The 22,745-nt window shown below is 39.9% G+C and overlaps 1 protein-coding gene across 2 annotated transcripts in view; it reads left to right on the top strand.

Annotated features, from left to right (window-relative positions):
* ITGB6 (integrin subunit beta 6) overlaps positions 1-22,745 on the top strand; it is a 46,270-nt gene that overhangs the window by 6,407 nt on the left and 17,118 nt on the right. Inside the window, exons 5-11 of one of the 2 annotated variants that reach the window (XM_073304735.1) lie at positions 853-1,099; positions 2,212-2,374; positions 3,073-3,234; positions 4,119-4,214; positions 14,170-14,259; positions 21,164-21,298; positions 21,534-21,951. In XM_073304735.1, the coding sequence (XP_073160836.1) occupies positions 853-1,099; positions 2,212-2,374; positions 3,073-3,234; positions 4,119-4,214; positions 14,170-14,259; positions 21,164-21,298; positions 21,534-21,951 (1,311 nt within the window). Of the gene's footprint in view, positions 1-852; positions 1,100-2,208; positions 2,375-3,072; positions 3,235-4,118; positions 4,215-14,169; positions 14,260-21,163; positions 21,299-21,533; positions 21,952-22,745 lie in introns of both variants that reach the window. The other variant, XM_073304734.1, reaches the window with a different exon arrangement.

Here is a 22,745-nt window from a genome sequence, read left to right as displayed (position 1 = left end):
GATGTAGCCAGCTGGTATTGGTTAGAGGAGTCTGAAGGCCAGGGATGCTGGAGCAGTTTTTATAGTGGGTTTGCTTAGAGCCATTGAAGCAAACTGTAAACCTTGTCCACTTCAAGTCAGGGGGCACGGCAGCAGCACCCCCAGTTCCAGCACCTATTCCGGAGGCTTCTCTAAACTGCACCCAGGCCATGGCAGAGATGAGGAGAGAATTGGGAAACTGCAACCATAGCCAGCTCCCCAGTGTCTCACCTCTTCATTGCTACCCTGAGAAAATCTCAGCTGCAGTAGAGAATCTGCCATATAGTGTTTTTATCGGAGGATATCAACATGATTTGCAAGATCCCCTGAGGTCTATGGCGTTACTGTGGATTTACACCAATATAACATAGATCAGAATTTGTCCTAGGGAAAATGAGGTGCAGAGAGATTTAAATAACACACAGTATGTTAGTACTAGAACCAGGAATAGAACCCAGGCGCACTTGTAATCCACTCTCCCAGTCCCATGCTCAGACCATTAACCCTTGCACTTGCTCCTACAAGTACTAACTTCTGTTTCATAATAGAACATTTTAAAGCTGCACTCTGACATTTGTTTTTTCTAACACACTAGATCCACAGGAATCAAATAGTCCTAAACCTAAAGTTAGTACTTAACTTTTACTGTACCACTCAAGTAATACTTACTTAAGGTCTTTCAGATTTTCTATTTGGAATTTTTATTTACGCTTTTATACATTTCTATTAATTCCACCAATGGCACAGAATAAACAGACAGCATCATTGATATATTGCCCATTACATTGTCTACATGTGTTAATTTGTTCTCCATTTCCCCTATGGCTTTACTAGGAAATGAAGAAACAATAGAGATCAAAGTTCGCCAGACTGAAGATTATCCGGTTGATCTCTATTACCTCATGGACCTTTCTGCTTCCATGGATGATGATCTGAATACAATAAAGGAATTAGGCTCAACTCTTTCCAAAGAAATGTCAAAACTAACCAGCAACTTTAGACTGGGCTTTGGGTCTTTTGTTGAAAAACCAGTTTCACCATTCATCAAAACCACAGCTGAAGAAATAAACAACCCTTGCAGGTAGGCAAAGAAAGCACCTATGTATGTTTGTTATTTAATATAGGAACACAGATAAGATTGATCATTGGGGGCAAAATCCTGCTCACTGCCCTCACTGCAGCCTTTCCACCTTACTCACTTGCAGTTGAGTGAATAAAGCAAATGGGACTTGGCTCTTGGTTCATACTCTGGTCATTTTCTATACCCCATTGGGTTGTTGGGAAGAGGGGGTGTTTAGGGGGGAAGAGGTTTACCTTTTTGCTTGCTGTTTAGATTTTCCTGCTAATTACAAGTGTGTGTGACTGATTAGCACATTGATAACTTGATAACTCAAGTTATATGTCTCTTTAATTTGCTTGAAATATATATTCTTTTATTAAAATCCTGGATTATTCATGTGACAGCTGTAAAGGCTCACAATACTTTTGGGTACTCAAAAATACCAAAAAACAACAGTTCAGTATATTTATTAATGTTCTTATTATTTATTTGTTTTAAAGAACCAGGAACAGTCCCTTCTGCCCTATGCTGCATGAGTCCTGCCCGGATCACAACTCTGGGGTGCTTGTGGAGAGTGGGGGCTGCATGCCTGATACTCTCCTCCTCTCAGAGCAAGTGGGGAGGAGCCCAGTGGGCCTATCTGGATGTGATGGTGGGAGTATACTGTGCTCTGTAAGGAGCTGGAGCAGATTAAAAGAGGAGCACAGGAGGAGTATGCCACTTCAGGGTATCACTGGGGCACAGTGCCTCCCAGGGCTACTCCTGGGGAAGTGCAGTTTACACACCATTCTTTAGCCACAGAGTATCTAAATGCACAGTTTCACTTTAAAATTAACTGAGTGCCATGTTATGTTTTAACCTTGAAGTTTTTTCACTTGGTCTGTCTAACTGAACTGTAAAAGTACTACTTTCAGCAATGATATTAATAAAACAAGGTACACAGAGGAGATGTGCACCTGAAAACTACGCTAGATAGAGTTACAAAGCAACTACAGTGTGTGCATTCTATCTCTGCATTGGCCGTAAGATATATCATTAAGATATATCATTTATATATCAGATATATATATATATATATAATTTATGCTATATATCATTTATATTATTAAGATATATCATTTATTTTATAGCAGTGTTCCACGTAATTGCTTACCCACCTTTGGATACAAACATGTTTTGCCATTAACAAATGATGCTGAAAGATTCAATGAAATTGTGAAAGAACAGAAAATCTCAGCTAATATAGACACTCCAGAGGGAGGATTTGATGCAATTATGCAGGCAGCTGTTTGCAAGGTAATGAAACCTCTAGGTGTAATATTTATTAGTCCACATTTTAATATTAATAGATTTTTATGGTATTTTTTAAAAAATAAGCAGCTCTTGTTTTCTCAAAATGTAGATTCTGACCCTGATCTGACTCCACTAAAATCAATGGAAGGACCCCCACTGATTTCAGTGGGTATTTGGTCAGACTGTAAAGGTATATTCAAATGATCTCTTTTTTCATTAGAAAAGTGTATATAATCAAGTTAAATACGCACATTGAAAAATGATAGTTTTGTAGTTTCCATCAATAAAAGCACTGATCGTGTAATAATCGGGTGTATATGGGGAATGAAAAGCAATAAAATTGCCACATAATCATCATATTTTCTTCAATTTTTTCTCTTTAAATATTTTAATGATTAACAATATTAACAATATTTGACATAGATGACAAGCAGCTATACACACTCAGCACAACAATGGGAAGAGGAGATATGTTGGTCAGAGGCAATGGAGTGAACTCTGTTAAATAATTGTCATGGTATCTTTTGATGTCCCTTCTGACCCAAATATCTATGAATCTATGATGTCTGCTTAAAGCAGAAAGGACACTACTTTTTAAAGCTGTCTTTGAAAGACCCCTTCTTCTGCCTTCTACCCTATCATCCTGTATTGTTTCTTTCAATATAATCGGTCTATACTAAACCATTACATTTTAATTACAGGAAAAGATTGGGTGGAGAAATGACTCTCTACATCTGCTGGTGTTTGTGAGTGATGCTGATTCCCATTTTGGGATGGACAGTAAACTGGCAGGGATTGTTATTCCAAACGATGGACATTGTCACTTGGACCACAATAATGAATATTCCATGTCAACAGTTTTGGTAATGTGCTTCGTACAATTCTTTCATTGTGGAATTTTGAAGTACGGGAAAGATGAATTGGAATATTAATGATTTTGTTCAGTGGTATGCAGTAGGAGTTTGGAAATCCAGTCATTTGATGTCATCCATTTTAATTTTAATCACATATTTTCATAAAATCAAAACTAAGAACACAGCATATTGACATAAGTGATCTCAGAACATGTTATGATTAGAAAAAGTGATACCTCTTACTCCCAATAACTGTTACCATGGGTAACATGTGGAACAGGACCTATTGGCATCCTCTCCTGAGAGGAGAGCAAAAATATGCTTTCATCACATTGTCTTAAAGGAAGTGAATTAAGGAGTGGTTCAGGAATGTGTAGGACACTGCTGAGGTCAGAAAAACATTTCAAACTAAGATTCAAGTGCTCAAACTAATACTGTTATTTAATAGTTCTATTATGGGGATGTTTAGAGGCCCCTGTTAGGATGTGCGCTGTATTGTGCTAGTTGCCTTGCAAACACAAAGGTAAGTAGTGTCCTTGCCTCAAAGAGTTAGTTTTCTCACCTTCTTAAAGTCTAAATTCAAGAATTAAGAGGTTTAAAGAGGATTCCAAAGGCCTGTGTTCCTGTGTGGACTAAAACCTCCTGACCCCAGGCACTGAAGCATGACATACAGGTGGATCACTCAGGGTAACGTGAGCACCAGAAGGAAAGGCTCTATGTACACATACACACTTACTCAGCACACATGTATAATTACATGTTTATATTACACTGAGCACAGTATGAATGTATGTTCATTAAAGATAACATGCAATGTTTTTCATCACTATTTTTTAACTCTTTGGTCCTTTTGTAAAACAGGGATTGATTTGGCTCTCTATATTTGTTTTCAGGAGTATCCAACAATTGGACAACTAACAGACAAGCTTGTGCAAAATAACGTTTTATTAATTTTTGCTGTAACAAAGGAACAAGTTTACTTATATGAGGTGAGGTAACTAAAATTTGTAACTCTCCAGTGTTTTGCTTTAATGTTCCTTTTAATAATGTTTATGTATGAGCTCTTTCATTTTCAGTTTAAACCGATTTTTACCGAAAATTTCCCGGGTTTTACAAAAAGTATTATTCAGTTTATTTCCAATTTTCACCCTACTTTTGTATCATTCAAATATGTAAAAAATAACTTGGTTTTTCAGGAAAATACAATACATTGCATGAGGTATGTATTATGATAATACTTTAGTCTGTGTGTATATGCAAAGCCACCTGTATTAGTCTAGAAGATACACACAAATAAATAGGCACGCATGCAAGCTCTGAATTGTGTGCGCATCTGAACACTGATGAATCTCATGCCACCATGTCCACACTTCAAGCTGTTAGCAGATAATGGTTTAAAGATTTAACTAAAATGGGAAGAAAATGAAAATCTGTATCAAAATACATTTCAGAACATGAGTTTTAAAAAAAAGTTTTAAAAAAAATAGGAGAAAAGGATGAAGTTGAGTGTATGCACTGCAAATGGTTTGGCCCAATTATTAAATGTAAATATTAATTGTCTAATAGTTCTAAGTCTACAACAGTAAACTTTTTATTCAAATGAAAAGTTTTATTTGGGGATTAGAGATATATTTTTTCTTAAACTCTGAGGTGGCATTGTGTTTTGAGTTCTGCAGCAAATCACACTGATGAACAGAATTCAAATCATTAATCTACAGAATACTTTTTTCCTCTGTCTTTCCATCCACTAAAATAAACCCTGATATCTACCCAGAAAAATTAATAGATTTTTGCACTGATTTTTACCTGATTTTGTTGTTGTTGTTTGTTTGTTGTCTGATAAATTCCCAGGAAAAATTAAATAAAATAAAAATTGAAAATGAAGGGCCCTATTTATACAGTACCACTTGAGAAGACTAGCATTGAGGATTCAACCCTGCAAGGTGCATATTTAATTAAAAATATAGCTAGAAAATTAGATACCTGATTTAAAACATCTAAAAACTCAGTTACTTTGAAAGCACCTCACTCATCATGTATTGATTTTATGGTTCTTTATGTAATTGTAAATTGGGTTTTATGTTGAATCACACTGTGAATAACTACTTTTTGAGTCATAGTAGATAAGGATGTTCAACCCTGAAGCTTATCTAAATTGCTCAGCATAATCACTAGTATTAGACAGTTATATCTTAAGATGCTGGGTACTAATACTTGAGGCTGTTTTTTTCTCCTGTGAGACAGGGACACCCCTTGAAACAAAATGTCCTCATGAACTTTTGTTCATCTCTCAGAAAATGTGTTTTCACCTGATCTGAGAGTTTGCTTCCTCCTCTTCAGTCTAAAACTTCTTTTCAGTGAGATAAGTTGGAAGGTAGCAGGAAATATAAAGTACAAAATGACAAAATAGAAGGGAGAATTTCTCCCCTCCCCCTCACATCTAACTGCCTGTATGCACTGAAGGGAGAAAAAAACACATAGCATTGTTTGAAGTGAAGAATACAAGTCTCAGTTACATGAAGACTCTTTTGATTAAAAAGTCATTGCATGGCAAATGGGAGCAGAGAGTGGAGAGGAGATTAGTCATTTTATTGCAAATGGAACTGGGGCAAGGAGGGGAAAAGATACTTTGCACCACCGTTGTGCATCTGTTCAGAGTTTGGCCAGAGGTAGTTCCGTTCCTCAGCAAAACTAAAGCAGCCATAACTTGTGTTTGGCATGCACATCCAGGTACCCCCAGTTTGTCCCCTAGACTGGATCTACTTGGGGATTCTCCTATAGCTGGGGAATTTCCCAGTGACCAGAACCAGTGTATGGAGTGATAGGACAGCCCTGGAGTGGGCCCACAACACTTCAAATTCCTATTTAAAATGATGAGTAAAAATAAGTAGAAGATGGGAGAGAAAAAAAGCCTATCTGTTTCCCGTCTGCAGTAAAACCACAAAAAAGTAATCTGACAGTTCTGTGCTTGATAAGCCCCTTCCCCTCCATTATGAGTTGTTCGTGTCACTGTGGAGCATGGGTGGTGGGTAGAGCCCCACTTTGGGGAGGCTAGCCCCCGGCTCAACCCTTCTGCCCACTCCCCCCCTCCGGAGTCCCAAGACCCCCTGCACTCCCCGCCCATGGCCAGAGGAGCCCCGGGCCAGCCAGAACCCTGAGCACCCCCCTCCAACCTGCCCAAAGGAGCCCTGAGATCTCCTGCACACACACCCCATAGCCAGAGGAGCCCTGGGCCATGCAGAGCCCTGAGCCACGCCTCCCCCCCACACACACACACACTGTCTGGAGAAGCCTTCAAACGCTCTTCTCTTCTTCTCTCTTGGGGAAGAGGAACCTGAGCTTTTGATATGCACCATGCAGGTTCCAGGGTGACTGAGGGGGTAGTATGTCTTACTCAGCTTCCGGGGTTCATCAATAATCTCTCTGGAGTCCAGAGGAAGCTGAGTAGCACATACCACCTCCTCAGCTACCCAGAGCTTGCATGCGGCATAATAAAAAGCAAAAATTTCCCCCATCAAACCCACAACCAGGTTCCAGCAGCAGTGGCTACGCTAGGAGAGGCTGAGCCTCCCCTGGCCTATTATACCCGCTGCCCATGCTGTAGAGGGGACATGGTAAAAATCTTCTAAACTTTAAATGGCTAAGGAGCCTATGTTGCATTGAAAGTCAGTGGGATTCAGGCTCGTTAAACACTTTTGAAAATTGTACCCATACCCTTATAACATTAGATCTGGAGGATCCATAGAGAAGACAGGCTATAGTCTCACCTATCCCAGATTACACATGAAGACCTAACCACCCGTGCAGTCCCTGGTTTCAGCCTCCCTGGCAACATGTCTCTCTGATGAGCCATGCTATTGTTGGCCTTTTTCCCTGTGTCCTCTATCCAACTCTGCCAGAACTGGGGTAGAAGTGAAGTCACAGCACAAGTGGGTTAAGGAGAGAGTTAGAAGTGTAGTGTCTTTGGGGATTTTTACAGGGAGCTCTTCCCGCACATAAGGGGCCTTTTCCTCTCTTCTGTTTCACTCTGAGCTGTGCAGTGGGTAGGCACAGAGCCCTCACTAAGAGAACTGTCAGTATCTATCTTATTTTATCATGTATATTTTTGCCCAGATGGGCTGTTGTGAAGAAATTTGTAGTGTCTAAAAATAAATCCTAGATCAGAATTCAGTGTTTGCAGTCTTATAATCTTGATTTATATTGTCATATTATGTTTTCTTTATAATCATAAGCATGGGAGAATCAGACTTCTAGGTCAATATTCTGAGTTTGATTGACACAGATGGAAAATGTGACAATACAGTCCCATTGTTTTAGATATGCCCTTTGATGTTTGTGAAAGCCAGCAGTAAAAGTCTGATATTTTTATTTTGTTTATTATTTTATATTTGCTTTGACTAACTGTCCATCTAACCCGCAGGTTAGTGAGGCTATGTGCAAGGAAAAATAACAGCAGATACTCAGTTAAGTGACAGAATGCCACATGCAAAAGATGAAAGTGGTAGATAGAATATGTTTAAAAGAATTGCTACATTCTATACAAGACAGAAAATGGTGTCACTTTATTTTTCTGACAAAGTAGAGAACAAAAAGTAATAGATGGATTAACAATGGCTCACATTTTTTGTTAGTTGTAAATCTTAGTATAGAGTTCCCAGAGAACAAAGCATGCCACTTGATAACTTTGATAATGGTATAAAACTGACACAGAGATACTGAAACAGAAAACCTTTGATAAGAATGGTGTTGGCCAGCGCAGACCATGAGCACTGGAAAATTCCAAAGGAAACCTTCATGCACTCAGGGAGGGATGCATCTTTTTGGTGCAATAAGACGGTAGATTAAAGAGGAGATGGATAGCTCCAAATTTAGGTGTAGGACCTAATCCAAGGGCCAATTAAAATCAGTGGAAATATTGCATTGGCCATAGGATCAGGCCCCTAGCCAGCAAACCTTAGGTAATGATAGAATTTTAATACCTGCTCTGTGGATGCTAAAAGTATTTAGCTAGTTATACCCTTTGATTATGTAGCTATTTGTTGCAGTGTGATTATACTTGAGTGACTTCTACTAGTTCCTTATCTGTTGCATTCAGAATGCACTATTTCCACTGAGCATAGTGATTGGACTTACCTTAAAAATGTGTATTTTGATTTTTTTTTTTTGCTTTAATATCTTTTTCTGCAGCCAGAACCTGGGGCTTACTCCTCAAGTGCACCAGAGCAGTCCTTAGTGCACTAAAGCAATGGGAGCAAAATTTGCTTCCACTTTTCCCCTTAACCATGGGTGTAGTCAGAGGCCAATTCAGCAGGCATCATACCTGAGCTAGCTTTAACCTAGCTATCCCACACAGGTGTCTGCATGGGCTAGCCATCCAGGGTCAGGGTTCCAGACAGGCTTGAGAAGTCTGCACTGAAATCCATGCTGCTGCAGACTCTCTCCAATACCCAAGATAGCTAGATTAAAGCTAGCATAGGTGTGTCCACATGAGCTGCAGTCACGCCCTGTGACTGCAGCATAGACACACCCCCTTACAGATATCAAGGAGAAAGAATAGCAAGGTTTAGATAGCTGGGACGTGAGGACCTAAAGAGACGTCCGACTCAAAGATGACACCCAGGACAGACAGGATGGCAGTGTCACTCAGAGTGACCAAGAAAGGATGCAACCAAGAGGGATTGAGGCCAACCATTTAAAGCCCTGTTTTAGCCATATTGAATTTGAGCTGATGGCTAGACACCCAGGAGGGTGATGTTAGAGAGGCAGGCCAAGATTTTAGTTTGGACAGAAGGAGACAGGTCTGGAGTGGCGAGAGAGAGAGAGAGAGAGATCTGTGAGTCCTTAGCATAGAGATGGTAGTTGAACTTGTGTTTGCAGATGGGATTACCCAGAAATGAGGTATAGAAGGAGAAGATAAGGGGACCAAGGACAGAGCCCTGTGAAATTCCCTCAGAAACCTGGTGTATGTGCGGGGGGGAAAGAAGGAAGATCCTCCAAAGGATGTGAAGTAGGAGCAATTAGAAGGGTAGTAGGGGAATGAGAAGAGGACAGAGTGCCAGAAGACAAGGAAGGACAGGGACTTGCTTAAGGACTTGATCCTGGTCCACTGAAGTCCATTGGAATTTTATCATTGACTTCCCTGGGAGCAGGATCAAGCTGCAAGTGTGCATTTCGGCTCCAATTCAGGAAAACACTTAAGCATGTTCTTAACTTTAAGCAAGTGCTTACGCCCCACTGAAGTCAATGAGACTTTAAAATGCATAACCTCTTAGTCTTTCCACAGGTGGTGTATTATCTATTGTTGACAAAGGATGAACTGAAATCCAAGAGTCAAGAAACTAACCATGATCTTTTTCATGAGATCATTTTTTATATGAGTTGTGCAAGGGAAATGTTCCATTGTTGTATGGAAGATGCGGGCACGGGGGGAGGAAACTAAAGAAGGAATTGAACTATTTTGAGGAAAATGGATGATTTTGGTTCCAGAAACAAGAGTAGGCTAAGGAATGGAAGTCTATTGTGCTTATACAGTCAGAGCTAGGGATTTCTCATTGAACAAAGAGCTCATTATTTAATAAGATACAATAGCAGATGCAGCTGAACCCAAATCATCACTCAGTATATGTAGATGTACTCATCCATAATACCAACAATACCTGTGTGCACTGCTCTGGGCCACTTTATGTAATGACAAAACTTAACTCCACCTGTGAAAGATCAGTTTTCGGCACATCTGGAAATAGGATCAGCCAACCAGTGCTTCCAAGAAACAGGGCACTTCTGACTTCAGTTGGGAGCCTAGTTTCAGAATGTGAAGGACCCCTATGCTCAAAGGTTCATGTCTTTAGTCAAACATTTTGGTGGCACCTTTACAGACAGTAAATAGAAAAGGAGTACTTGTGGCACCTTAGAGACTAACCAATTTATTTGAGCATAAGCTTTCGTGAGCCACTGTAGCTCACGAAAGCTTATGCTCAAATAAATTGGTTAGTCTCTAAGCTGCCACAAGTACTCCTTTTCTTTTTGCAAATACAGACTAACACGGCTGCTACTCTGAAACCTTTACAGACAACGCCTTACTCAGGCAAAACTTCAGTTGAAACCACTATAATTAAGCCTAATAGAGCTTTCCCTAAATTACATTAGCTTTGCAGGATCAGGCCCAGAAACTTGCAACTGTATTTTATTGTACCAAAAAACATAATTGAACTTGACAGATGATAATTCAGTTTCTAAGGAGGGCAAACACTACACTAGAATTTATCCAGAAGCTCCTTAAATAGTTTGGATAGATAGCATTAGTCTAAAATAAATGTAGTAGTCAAATAATTAAATGTACCTTTATATTTCTAGCTATTTATAATCCCCCTTTAGTTTAGCATGGCATATGTCAGTCATTTATTCATTTAATATTCCAAATCCGCTTCAGATCCAATGTAGGCTCAGACCTACCTCCCACATAGGTGTGTATATTGTTATCTAAAACATGTGTTTTATGTCACCAAATACAGGATGTATGTGCTTATAATATTGCATTCTTGCCATGAATATGGCCAGACATGTCAGTTCCCCTAATTTTAAAATAGCAGTTGTCATGTTGCGTGGGAGAATCAAAACTAAAACAGCAATGTATTATATGACCACAGATGCTTTTAAAGTAGCATTGAACTAGTGGATTTAAATTAAACATTTGCCAAGATTGCTCAAAAGGTAAAACCTGAGGGGCATGGGTGCATGAGGGAGAAGGAAGTTGTTGACAAATGAGGCATGTCAGTTTAAAATAGTTTATAAAAAAAGAAAAGTTCAGGAAAACAAACAAAAAATCCTTCCTCTGGAATATATTCACATATGGCTGACCAAATAATATATCATTATTCTTAGCTGAAAGCTGTTTATAACAGAGTAAGAAATTTATTTCTTTTTAAAAGCTGTTGATTTGAAAATTATTTTTATGAGTATTGTGATGACAGTGAAAGTGTGACAGACTATGTGTATCACATTTAGGGTAGGGGAATCCAATGGTGTTTTAAGTTTTCATGTTTCAGAGTAGCAGCCGTGTTAGTCTGTATTCGCAGAAAGAAAAGGAGTACTTGTGGCACCTTAGAAACTAACCAATTTATTTGAGCATAAGCTTTTCGTGAGCTCACTTCATCGGATGCATTCAGTGGAAAATACAGTGAGGAGATTTATATACACACAGAACATGAAAAAATGGGTGTTACCATACACACTGTAAGGAGAGGTTTCAGAGTAGGAAATAGTTTTACTTTGTGTAATGACACATCCACTCCCAGTCTCTATTCAAGCCTAATATTAGAACAAAAAGACTTCAGAAACAGACTCCAACAAGAGACTGCTGAATTGGAATTAATTTGCAAACTGGATACAATTAACTTAGGCTTGAATAGAGACTGGGAGTGGATGTGTCATTACACAAAGTAAAACTATTTCCCCATGTTTATTTCCCCCACCCCCCCACTGCTCCTCAGACGTTCCTGTTAACTGCTGGAAATGGCCCAACTTGATTATCACTACAAAAGGTTTTCTCCCCTCCCACCCCCGCTCTTCTGCTGGTAATAGCTCATCTTAAGTGATCACTCTCCTTACAGTGTGTATGATAACACCCATTTTTTCATGTTGTGTGTGTATATAAATCTCCTCACTGTATTTTCCACTGAATGCATCTGATGAAGTGAGCTGTAGCTCATGAAAGCTTATGCTCAAATAAATTGGTTAGTCTCTAAGGTGCCACTAGTACTCCTTTTCTTTTTAAGTTTTCATGAAACTGCTAATTTTGTCTAAAGCTTTGGGTTTCTTCTAATCTTTTTGGAGGTTTGCAAAACAGTTTTTCCTTAAATGAAATAATTTATTTTCAAGGAAAATTATGTTAAAAATCATTCTAATTAAAGCTGAGGAAAAAACAACAAAACTGTCTTTCTAACTAAATGGAATCCTCTGCCATGCAAACAAAAATATTCTTGTGAAGCAATTCTTCTGCTGCTGCTAGACAAAGAGAATACAGTTTAAAAATGAGCTGTTCAAAACTCTCATTTCAACATAGCCAAATGGCACTCGAAGTTCTCAAGGCTTAAGATCTGTTCAAAAAATATCACCTGGGTCTTCTAAATTTGCCATAGTACTCTTCCACCCTAGGTCATGTCACAAGCTCTGCTCTCATTTACACTGGTGCAAATCATGTGTAACTCCACTGACCTCCATGGAGCAATTTCAAATTAACTCCACTGAGAATGAGTGAGAGCAGATATATCTGTAGATAAAATAAGTCAACTTTTTAGTAAATGCATGCTAAAAAGTTGGAAGGTCTATTTGTGTCACACTAGCACTAAAAAGACAACCTGCCGTATCTAATGGTTAACAGTATTAGCCATGCGATCCAAAGCAATCACTCCACACTCAAATGCTTAAATAAATTGGTTAGTCTCTAAGGTGCCACAAGTCCTCCTTTTCTTTTTGCGGATACAGACTAACACGGCTGCTACTCTGAAACACTACACTGGTAAATCAGCTCAGAAACTTTATATGGAAAAACATTAAAATATATGCTCAAAGATGGAAACTTTCCTTAAAATCAATCCATAGTCTGCACCTGTGCCTTCCATGGAACTCACACTGTCATCCATGGCATTTTTGTGCACAGAGGAACGGTGGCCCTAAGCCTAGTGTGCACCTACTGTTTATTTTGCATGCCCCAGATAAAAGGCAGTGATATTTTAGATTCCAAACTCTCTAACTCTCATTTATAACCAGTCTGCATAATGCCCATGTTTACAAAATGCACAGTTCTATATTCTAAGAACAATCTTTCAAAGACAGAGTGCTATAATTCACAGGAGTCAGGCATGCCAAATCACCTGTTGTAACATCAAATGTGTTTAATCCTGCTGATTTACAATAGCACTTTAGTAATGTAATGAATGATAGGTATTTCATACATAATATTTAAAGTAATCATAATACTGGTGGAAGTGCAAAGTATAAAAGGGATGTAAGGGAATCAAATTGTCCATCTTCATTGATTTTTTGAATGTTTTTAATGTTTAAAAAATCAGCATTAGAACAGCAGCTTTCTTCTGCAGAGTTTATCATGTTACCAATTTTCTCTTTTAACTGCCCTTTTCATTATCTCCAAGTAGTCCCATTGACTTCAATAAGCATTGGTTCAAGCCCTAAATGCAATGTAGTAACCACCAGATGAGATTAATATTAGCTACTAGTTCTAACAACTAGCTGTGCGTGTCATGCTACAATGACAGCACTGAGGTGAGACTGGACATTAAATGACGACAATTTTCTTAACACAAACCCAGCATGTAATCAGGGCACTAGGCAGATAATTCTTCCTGAATTATAACTAACCATTGATTAATGTGTGGTATTTGTATTCCAGTCATATAACAGCAGCAAATAGTTCAGAGCCTATGTTCCAGGCTCGCCAACCTCATTCTTATTGAGGCCTTATGTCCCCTTCATCGCTGAGCCCTTGTGCACAGTACACTATATGCTAGTTAACATGTACCGGCCTCAGAAAAGTACAGTTTCTAAAACAAATGTATATCGGGCCGATGGGAACAACATTACAATAGTAGTAAGAGTAGCAGAATCAGGCTCTGATTATTTTTATTAAAAACAAATAGAACTGTTGAGAGGATATTTTCATTTTAATTGGAGAACACTATAGGGTGAAATTTTCAAAAACTCCTAAGTGACTTGTGCTCCTCCATTGATTTTCAACAGGACTTGTGCTCACTCTGAAGTCACTTAGGTGCTTTTGAAAATCCTACTTATAATTCTTTAGATTGGTAGTTATGGGTTTGGGGGGTGAGGGAGGTTGCCAGCAAGATGGACCATATCACCTATTACAAATTTATGCTTTCAAATTATTGTTAACAGCTCAAGCCTATATTTTGTACTTGCTCTTTACAGAATTATGCCAAACTTATTCCTGGAGCTACTGTTGGACAACTTCAGAAAGATTCTGGAAATATTCTCCAATTGATCATTGATGCATATAAGGTATGTTTATAACATACTTCTCCTTTTGCATGTCTGCTATTCTCAGATATTAAATTGTGATTTGGTGAAAACAAATCCTGTTGTTTACAATAAGCACATCAGTTGTGCACAGATGCCCAGCATTACAGAAACTTTCCGTCGGTCCTGAAAAAAAGAACACACACGTTCAAATGTTTGAGCATATACATCACACTGTTTTGCAGTGATATTGGAAAACAATGCACTAAGAATGCTATTCTCTGCTTTAGCTATGTGATGGTGCCGCTGTGAGGTTGTTCTAATGTTTTTAAAGGAGGGAATATAGTCACGAAATAAAATTGAATGTGTTTAAGATTATGTGGGGAAATACAAATAGGGACATAAACCTGATGCTGCCTTTCTCATACTGAGAAAGAGGGGCGATCAGCGGGTTATCTCAACTACCTATACACAAATGCACGAAACCTGGGAAACAAGCAGGGAGAACTGGAAGTCCTGGCAAAGTCAAGGAATTATGATGTGATTGGAATAACAGAGACTTGGTGGGATAACTCACATGACTGGAGTACTGTCATGGATGGATATAAGCTGTTCAGGAAGGACAGGCAGGGCAGAAAAGGTGGGGGAGTTGCACTGTATGTAAGAGAGCAGTATGACTGCTCAGAGCTCAAGTATGAAACTGCAGAAAAACCTGAGAGTCTCTGGATTAAGTTTAGAAGTGTGAGCAACAAGGGTGATGTCATGGTTGGAGTCTACTATAGACCACAGGACCAGGGGGATGAGGTGGACAAGGCTTTCTTCTGGCAACTCGCAGAAGTTACTAGATCGCACACCCTGGTTCTCATAGGAGACTTCAATCACCCTGATATCTGCTGGGAGAGCAATACAGCGGTGCACAGACAATCCAGGAAGTTTTTGGAAAACGTAGGGGACAATTTCCTGGTGCAAGTGCTGGAGGAACCAACTAGGGGCAGAGCTCTTCTTGACCTGCTGCTCACAAACCGGGAAGAATTAGTAGGGGAAGCAAAAGTGGATGGGAACCTGGGAGGCAGTGACCATGAGATGGTCAAGTTCAGGATCCTGACACAAGGAAGAAAGGAAAGCAGCAGAATACGGACCCTGGACTTCAGAAAAGCAGACTTTGACTCCCTCAGGGAGCTGATGGGCAAGATCCCCTGGGAGAATAACATGAGCGGAAAAGGAGTCCAGGAGAGCTGGCTGTATTTTAAAGAATCCTTATTGAGGGTACAGGGACAAACCATCCTGATCTGTAGAAAGAATAGTAAATATGGCAGGCGACCAGCTTGGCTTAACAGTGAAATCCTTGCTCATCTTAAATACGAAAAAGAAGCTTACAAGAAGTGGAAGATTGGACAAATGACCAGGGATGAGTATAAAAATATTGCTCGGGCATGCAGGAGTGAAATCAGGAAGGCCAAATCACACCTGGAGTTGCAGCTAGCAAGAGATGTTAAGAGTAACAGAAAGGGTTTCTTCAGGTATGTTAGCAACAAGAAGAAAGTCAAGGAAAGTGTGGGCCCCTTACTGAATGAGGGAGGCAACCTAGTGACAGAGGATGTGGAAAAAGCTAATGTACTCAATGCTTTTTTTGCCTCTGTCTTCACGAACAAGGTCAGCTCCCAGATTACTGCACTGGGCAGCACAGCATGAGGAGGATGTGACCAGCCCTCTGTGGAGAAAGAAGTGGTTCGGGACTATTTAGAAAAGCTGGACGTGCACAAGTCCATGGGGCCGGATGCGTTGCATCCGAGAGTGCTAAAGGAATTGGCGGATGTGATTGCAGAGCCATTGGCCATTATCTTTGAAATCTCATGGCGATCAGGGGAGGTCCTAGATGACTGGAAAAAGGCTAATGTAGTGCCCATCTTTAAAAAAGGGAAGAAGGAGGATCCTGGGAACTACAGGCCAGTCAGCCTCACCTCAGGCCCTGGAAAAATCATGGAGCAGGTCCTCAAGGAATCCATTCTGAAGCACTTAGAGGAGAGGAAAGTGATCAGGAACAGTCAGCATGGATTCACCAAGGGCAAGTCATGCCTGACTAATCTAATTGCCTTCTATGACGAGGTAACTGGCTCTGTGGATGAAGGGAAAGCAGTGGACGTGTTGTTCCTTGACTTTAGCAAAGCTTCTGAAACTGTCTCCCACAGTATTCTTGCCAGCAAGTTAAAGTAGTATGGGCTGGATGAATGGACTATAAGGTGGATAGAAAGCTGGCTAGATTGTCGGGCTTAACGGGTAGTGATCAATGGTTCCAAGTCTAGTTGGCAGCTGGTATCAAGTGGAGTGCCCCAAGGGTCGGTCCTGGGGCCAGTTTTGTTCAATATCTTCATAAATGATCTGGAAGATGGTGTGGATTGCACCCTCAGCAAGTTTGCAGATGACACTAAACTGGGAGGAGAGGTAGATACACTGGAGGGTAGGGATAGTATACAGAGGGACCTAGACAAATTGGAGGATTGGGCCAACAGAAATCTGACGAAGTTCAACAAGAACAAGTGCAGAGTCCTGCACTTAGGACAGAAGAATCCAATGCACCGCTACAGACTAGGGACCGAAGGCTCAGCAGCAGTTCTGCAAAAAAGTACGTAGGGGTTACAGTGGACGAGAAGCTGGATGTGAGTCAACAGTGTGCTCTTGTTGCCAAGAAGGCCAATGGCATTTTGGGATGTATAAGTAGGGGCATTGCCAGCAGATCGAGGGACATGATCGTTCCCCTCTATTCGACATTGGTGAGGCCTCATCTGGAGTACTGTGTCCAGTTTTGGGCCCCACACTACAAGAAGGATATGGAAAAACTGGAATCTCTCTGGGTACATTTATAGTAATATATTGAGGGTGTTAGTCTCTGTTTTGTTTTGTTTTTCTTTACTTCGCTTTTCTTTATTACAAGCATGTACTTTAACAATTACTACCTTTAAAAAAACCCCTTTTTGTAATTATCATTTCCTGTGCTTTTTTATTCTCGCATCCTTTATTTGTATCATATCTCTAATATGTTCTACAAAATTATTTTGATTTGCAGGACAAAGAAAAAAGTAGCACAAATTATGAAATCTTTTATAATTAATTGTAATAGCTTTTTATACTATGAGTTTCTAATAAACACCAACAGATTTTCTGTAATGTAAAAAAAAAAAATACGACAGTGCATTTTAAAATCAATCAATCAAGGACTACTATTGTAACAGACCTGCAGTGAAATCCTGGCCCCATTGAGGTCAATGGTAAAACGTCCAGTGGAGCCAGGATTTCACCTCTGGAGTTTAATTTAGGACTAAGGGTAAATGCCTTCTGTTAGGATTAATTGAGGATGGAATTTTAGGACATAGATACTGTTACCCCACCTTTAATGGATGAAACGCCACTTTTACTTACTATCTGCAAGGGAAGTGAAGCTGGAAAATGGATCCTGGCCGCTCCCACATTGCTCAGCACTCCACAAAGAGTGGGTAGTTTGAAAAGTACAGGGTTCCTCTGATCAGGGCAGAGAGTGAGTGGAGTGCCAATGAGAGCCTCCTATAGATACCTGTGGTGCCATATATTAATCAAGGCCTCCTGGCTGAGAGACTTTCAGAATTTATTCGTGCCCGTTTTATTAATGTTAAAGGTTAATTATTCCATTAGTTTGAAACTCTTTTAAGCACAAAAAGCAAGTTAACACAAACACTAAGAAAATCCTCCTCCCCACCTCCTTGAGGGTAATATTTATTTTGCAGAATATTTTTAATAAAAATGAAGTGATGCCTCACTGAATGAAACACCATTTCCTTATATTTGGTGGGAGCCTAGAAAAGCTGAAATTGTGGTGGGAATAAAGGTGGACTTGTCGAAAATCACATGATTGGGACTTAGAAATTCTAGGTTCTAGTTCCAGCTCTGCCACACTCCTGTGTCACCTTGCAGTGTCTCTCTCTGCCTCAGTTTCCCCATCTGTAAAATAGAAATAATAATAATTACCTACCTCAGAAGGGTGGTGTTAGGTTCAATCTGTGAATGTTTCTAAAATGCTTTGTTCTTTATATGAAATACACTATATAAACTCAAGTTATTAATATCACTCAGATATATTGGCCTCTAAAATCTTCAGTGGGAGTAAGCAAATTAGGAAACTATGAGCTGTCAAAATATTTGTTGTATAATGTTCTCATGTTCCCCCCCCTCCTGCCGCTCCAGTGTGATTCATAGTCTCCAGTAAGCATGTCGCTACTTGCTTTGACAAAGGTTAAATTCTGTATTAGCTTTGTGTCTTCAAAGCACTCATTCAAGTTGCATAATATCTGAAATCAAGCCTGTTGATCCCCAAGTTATTCCAGCATTCTTAAAAATACAAAGAATTCTGTTCTCTCCAGCACCCACGTCTCTTTTGGCTTACAGGGTAAGAAAGATTGAAGGAATAATATATTAAAAAGACCAGGGACCAGTTTTGATCAAGGGAGCTGCTGGCAAAGGCTTAAGTTTGTAACACTGCTGATGTCTGTTTCATTCAGGAATTCTTTTGAGTTAAAAGTGCTTCTGCAGGAACATTTTAATGCTCACTGTACTTGGGAGCCAGATTCTGATCCCAGTTATGCCCATGTAACCCACTAGATGTGAGTCTTCTTTTAAAGTCATGGAGGTGAATACAGGGTGGAGTTTGACCCCATATTTCCATTCATTTTCAGCTGAAGGTGATACATATTTTTAATTTAAAAAAACATTTCACAAATAGAAAATGGAGACATGGTGATAAAGATCCATCCCATCCATCTGACCAAAAGGATAATGGGCTAATGCACAGCAGCATTTAATTTGTACTTACAATTACAATTTCACTTTTAAATAGTTTTGCCGTGCTGCATCTCAGTTTCAGCCCTGGACCTCCAATCTAGCTGATGGAGTGAGGAGTTGAAAATAAGCCTATTGTGTGGTACATCTTATAAAGTCTGCATTGCCAACTCTCCTTATTTTAGCATCATTCTTATGGTAGCTGAGGCTTTTGTTAGAGCCCCGGCTGCTGGAATCTGTTACTGTCTGAGAATCTTTGGTTGGGCGGGGGGAGGCGGGTTGTTTGTTTTTAAGGAATTTTCTTGCCTTCATGGCTGCAGAGTAAAGCTTCACCATGTGACCCTAAACATCCCCACACCAGATGGCAAATCAAAAGAACACAAAATTTATTATTTTTAATCTCATGATTTTTTAAGCAAATCTCATGATTTTCCGGGGCTGGACTCATAATTTTTGAATGCTTGGAGTTGGCAATAATATAACTTGCACTAAGGGTTACCGTAAGTCCCTGTCCCCTCCCTATATGTGCACACAAGACCTTGCTGGCAGCAGAAACTATATAGTTCCACTGCCTGGAGAGGGCAGAATTTGGGGATGCCACACACGGATTGCACAGAACCTGCCAGCTGAATTAGAGCCCTCTAAGGAGGTTCGTTTGTGCTTCCAAACAGAGAAGGCTGGGGAACAGCAGAGCGAGAGGATGTGCCAATCTTCCTGCTTCAGAGGGAGATGCAGGCAGCACAGAGGCTACTTCAGCCTTGGGCTGGAGTAGCAGCAAAGAGGGAGAGATTGCATCCCATGCAGTTCCCCAACTTGATCCTCACTGCACAGCCTTGTTGCTCAAGCTGTGTGCTGTAGAGTGGATTTGGAGCTAAAGGAATATATTAAACATCTTGCTTAACAAATGTGCTGCTATCCTTTATCTTATTAAAATAATACCTCAGTGAGGTTTTTCAGATGGAAAGATATAATTAAAATGAGGTAGATAAACAGACAATGTAGAGAATCCAAAGCTTATACAAATGAGACAGTTATGCAAATTTATACATATTCCACTTGAAGTTTCAGCTAATGCCCATTGCACCTAGTCCTGCAAACCTGTACTCAAGTGAGTGGTCCCATTCATTAGGATGACTCACCTGACAGTCTCCAGGGAATTTAAGAAAAAGTGGACATTTTCAAAAGCATCTAAGGAACTTAGGAACACAAATCCCATTGGAAGTCAGTGGGGCTTGTGCTCCTAAATCCCTTAAGCGCTTTTGAAAATTTCCCATCAAACGGATTATGTAATCTGAGGTTTAGTCTGATGCACGCTATTGATTGAATTAGAAATCCCATTAAAGTCCACAGGAGTCCATCTTGCCACCGTCTTCAGTGATCTTTGGATTAAGTCTCAGTATATTTTCAAAAGTGTAATACAAAAACATTTAAGAATGAAAACCAGAAAGCAGAGTTTGAGGGAGCGCAGGGAGCAGCATGAAGAGTCTCTCTTCCTAAAGCAACAGTAGCATAATTTCTGGCATTACTGAATCCATTTTGAAATCCAAGCAAAAGCTCATAAACTGAAAGAGTTTCCACCTGGGGAACAGACGAAAACAGGAAGAAGAAGAAACTTAGATTTACACAAGGGAGTGAGCCAGAGCCAAAGGATTAGGGCTGGCTTTGGTACTGGAAAGATAGGGCCAAATCCTGGAGTCTTTTCTCTGGCTATTCTCAGACAAAACTGGGTGTCATGCCTGAGCAAAGACTGCAAGGTTACATGCTAAATAAGGAAAGCTACAGTGTTAGCATAGTGATCATATAAATTCCTCAATAAGGCTAGGGCTAAATTAAAACCTACAGAAGGGAGCAAAGTACTTAGAAATGAAAGAAGACTTATTAGAGCATTAAGTACATTCCCCTACAAATGCAGGATATGGTCATTCTGGTATCAGATATTCAGCTGATATGGCAGTCGACTTTGGCCTAAAGGCCAATACTTTGTTCATTTTCCATTTTTCTTGTAAGAAAGAAGTATGTAAATAAAGTATCAAAATCCGGAATTCTTTACTGCACAGATACGGTTGTGTTTTTCCAATATACGTCACAAAGACGTGGAGCATTAGCAACCATTGCATCCATCGTGTTCCTTTTCTTTCAGGAGCTGCGATCTGAAGTGGAGCTGGAGGTGTTAGGAGACACAGAAGGACTCAATCTCTCTTTCACGGCAATCTGTAACAATGGTACTATTTTTCCGCGCCAGAGGAAATGTTCCCATATAAAAGTGGGAGACACAGTAAGTAGATAACAGATTCTCAGATGACGTTCATTCCTGTAAAAATGAGAGAGATTTTTAGAACACCAAGGCAGAAATCTTGCTTCCTTTATTTAATAAATCTCTTCCAAACAAATTGAGAGTTATTAGGCAATACCTAATAAATTCTTGTTCTTGGCTGTGCATTATATTTCCAGAGTATTCTTTGCATTTAGTATGCTGCAGCCATGAATGGTTAATATATTTTCTTTTCCAGGTCTCTTTCAACATGACAGTAAGCCTACCTTCCTGTGAGAAAAGGCGGAGGCAGATTGTAATAAAGCCTGTCGGCCTGAGTGATGCCCTGGAAATTGATATTCAGCTAGAATGCAGCTGTAACTGTCAGAAAGAGGCTGAGATGAACAGTTCCAAATGCAGCAAAGGAAAGGGCTCTTTTGAGTGTGGAGTGTGTGCCTGCAACCCTGGCTACATGGGTCCTTATTGTGAATGTAATGAAAACTCCCTGAGCACAAATTCCTGTAAAAGGTCTCCAGAGCAGAGCTCCTGCAGCGGGAGAGGTGACTGTTACTGCGGGCAGTGTATTTGCCATTTCTCTGTGTACGGAAATATTTATGGGCCATACTGCGAATGTGACAATTTCTCTTGTGTGAGATTTAAAGGAGTGCAATGTGGAGGTATGTCCCCCTTAAACTATTTTTAAAATCTATAACCTTTTATGTAGATGTAACCCTCATTATAGGAGTATTTCCATATGTGAGCTAATTTCATGGTTTTGACATTTGTTTTCATTCCACATCAGCATGAAATCAGGACCTTTCAAAAATTTCTGCAAAAAAATGAGAGAAAGAGAGAGAGAGAGATCCCTTCCCACCCCAGAATACCCCACAGCCCAGTGGTTATGGCACTCACCTGGCATGTGGGAGTCCCAGCTCATGGGTCTTCCATATGCCAGGTGAGTGCCCTAATTGTGATGCTATAGCAGCAGTGTCTCAATCTTTCCTGTTGGAGCTCTTCCATTTTCTACAAATAAATAATTAAATATTAATTGGACCAGAGAGAATGAGGGACTGTACCCCAGTGGTTAGGACAAGTTCCTGTGTCTCCCACATCCCAGGTGAGTGCCTTAACCGCCAGGCTATTGTCAACTCCAGAGTGTGTGTGTCTCATTTTGTCATTTCCAGATCTGTCCCCAAAACTGTAACATTTCTCTTTTTGATAATTATCCAAGTATGCCCTCCTGTATTTAATCCCTTTCAGCCTGATTCAGATCTCACACTGGTTTTATACCAGTAATGCCAATGATATAAGTGGAATTGCTCTTGATTTACACCAGTGTCAGTGAAGTAAGAATCAGGCTCTTTATATTTCTTTTCTTCTTCTGGACTGAATTCTATCTGCTACTGTGTTGTAATCCAGAACAAGTCCATTAAAAACAATGGGAATAGAGTTAAACTGGCATCTCTCTGAA

The sequence above is a fragment of the Lepidochelys kempii genome, chromosome 11 (genome assembly GCF_965140265.1).
Source record: "Lepidochelys kempii isolate rLepKem1 chromosome 11, rLepKem1.hap2, whole genome shotgun sequence".
NCBI classification, from domain to species: domain Eukaryota; kingdom Metazoa; phylum Chordata; order Testudines; family Cheloniidae; genus Lepidochelys; species Lepidochelys kempii.
The sequence above is the reverse complement of the archived record's forward strand: the minus strand, read 5'-3'. Positions and strand labels throughout refer to the sequence as shown.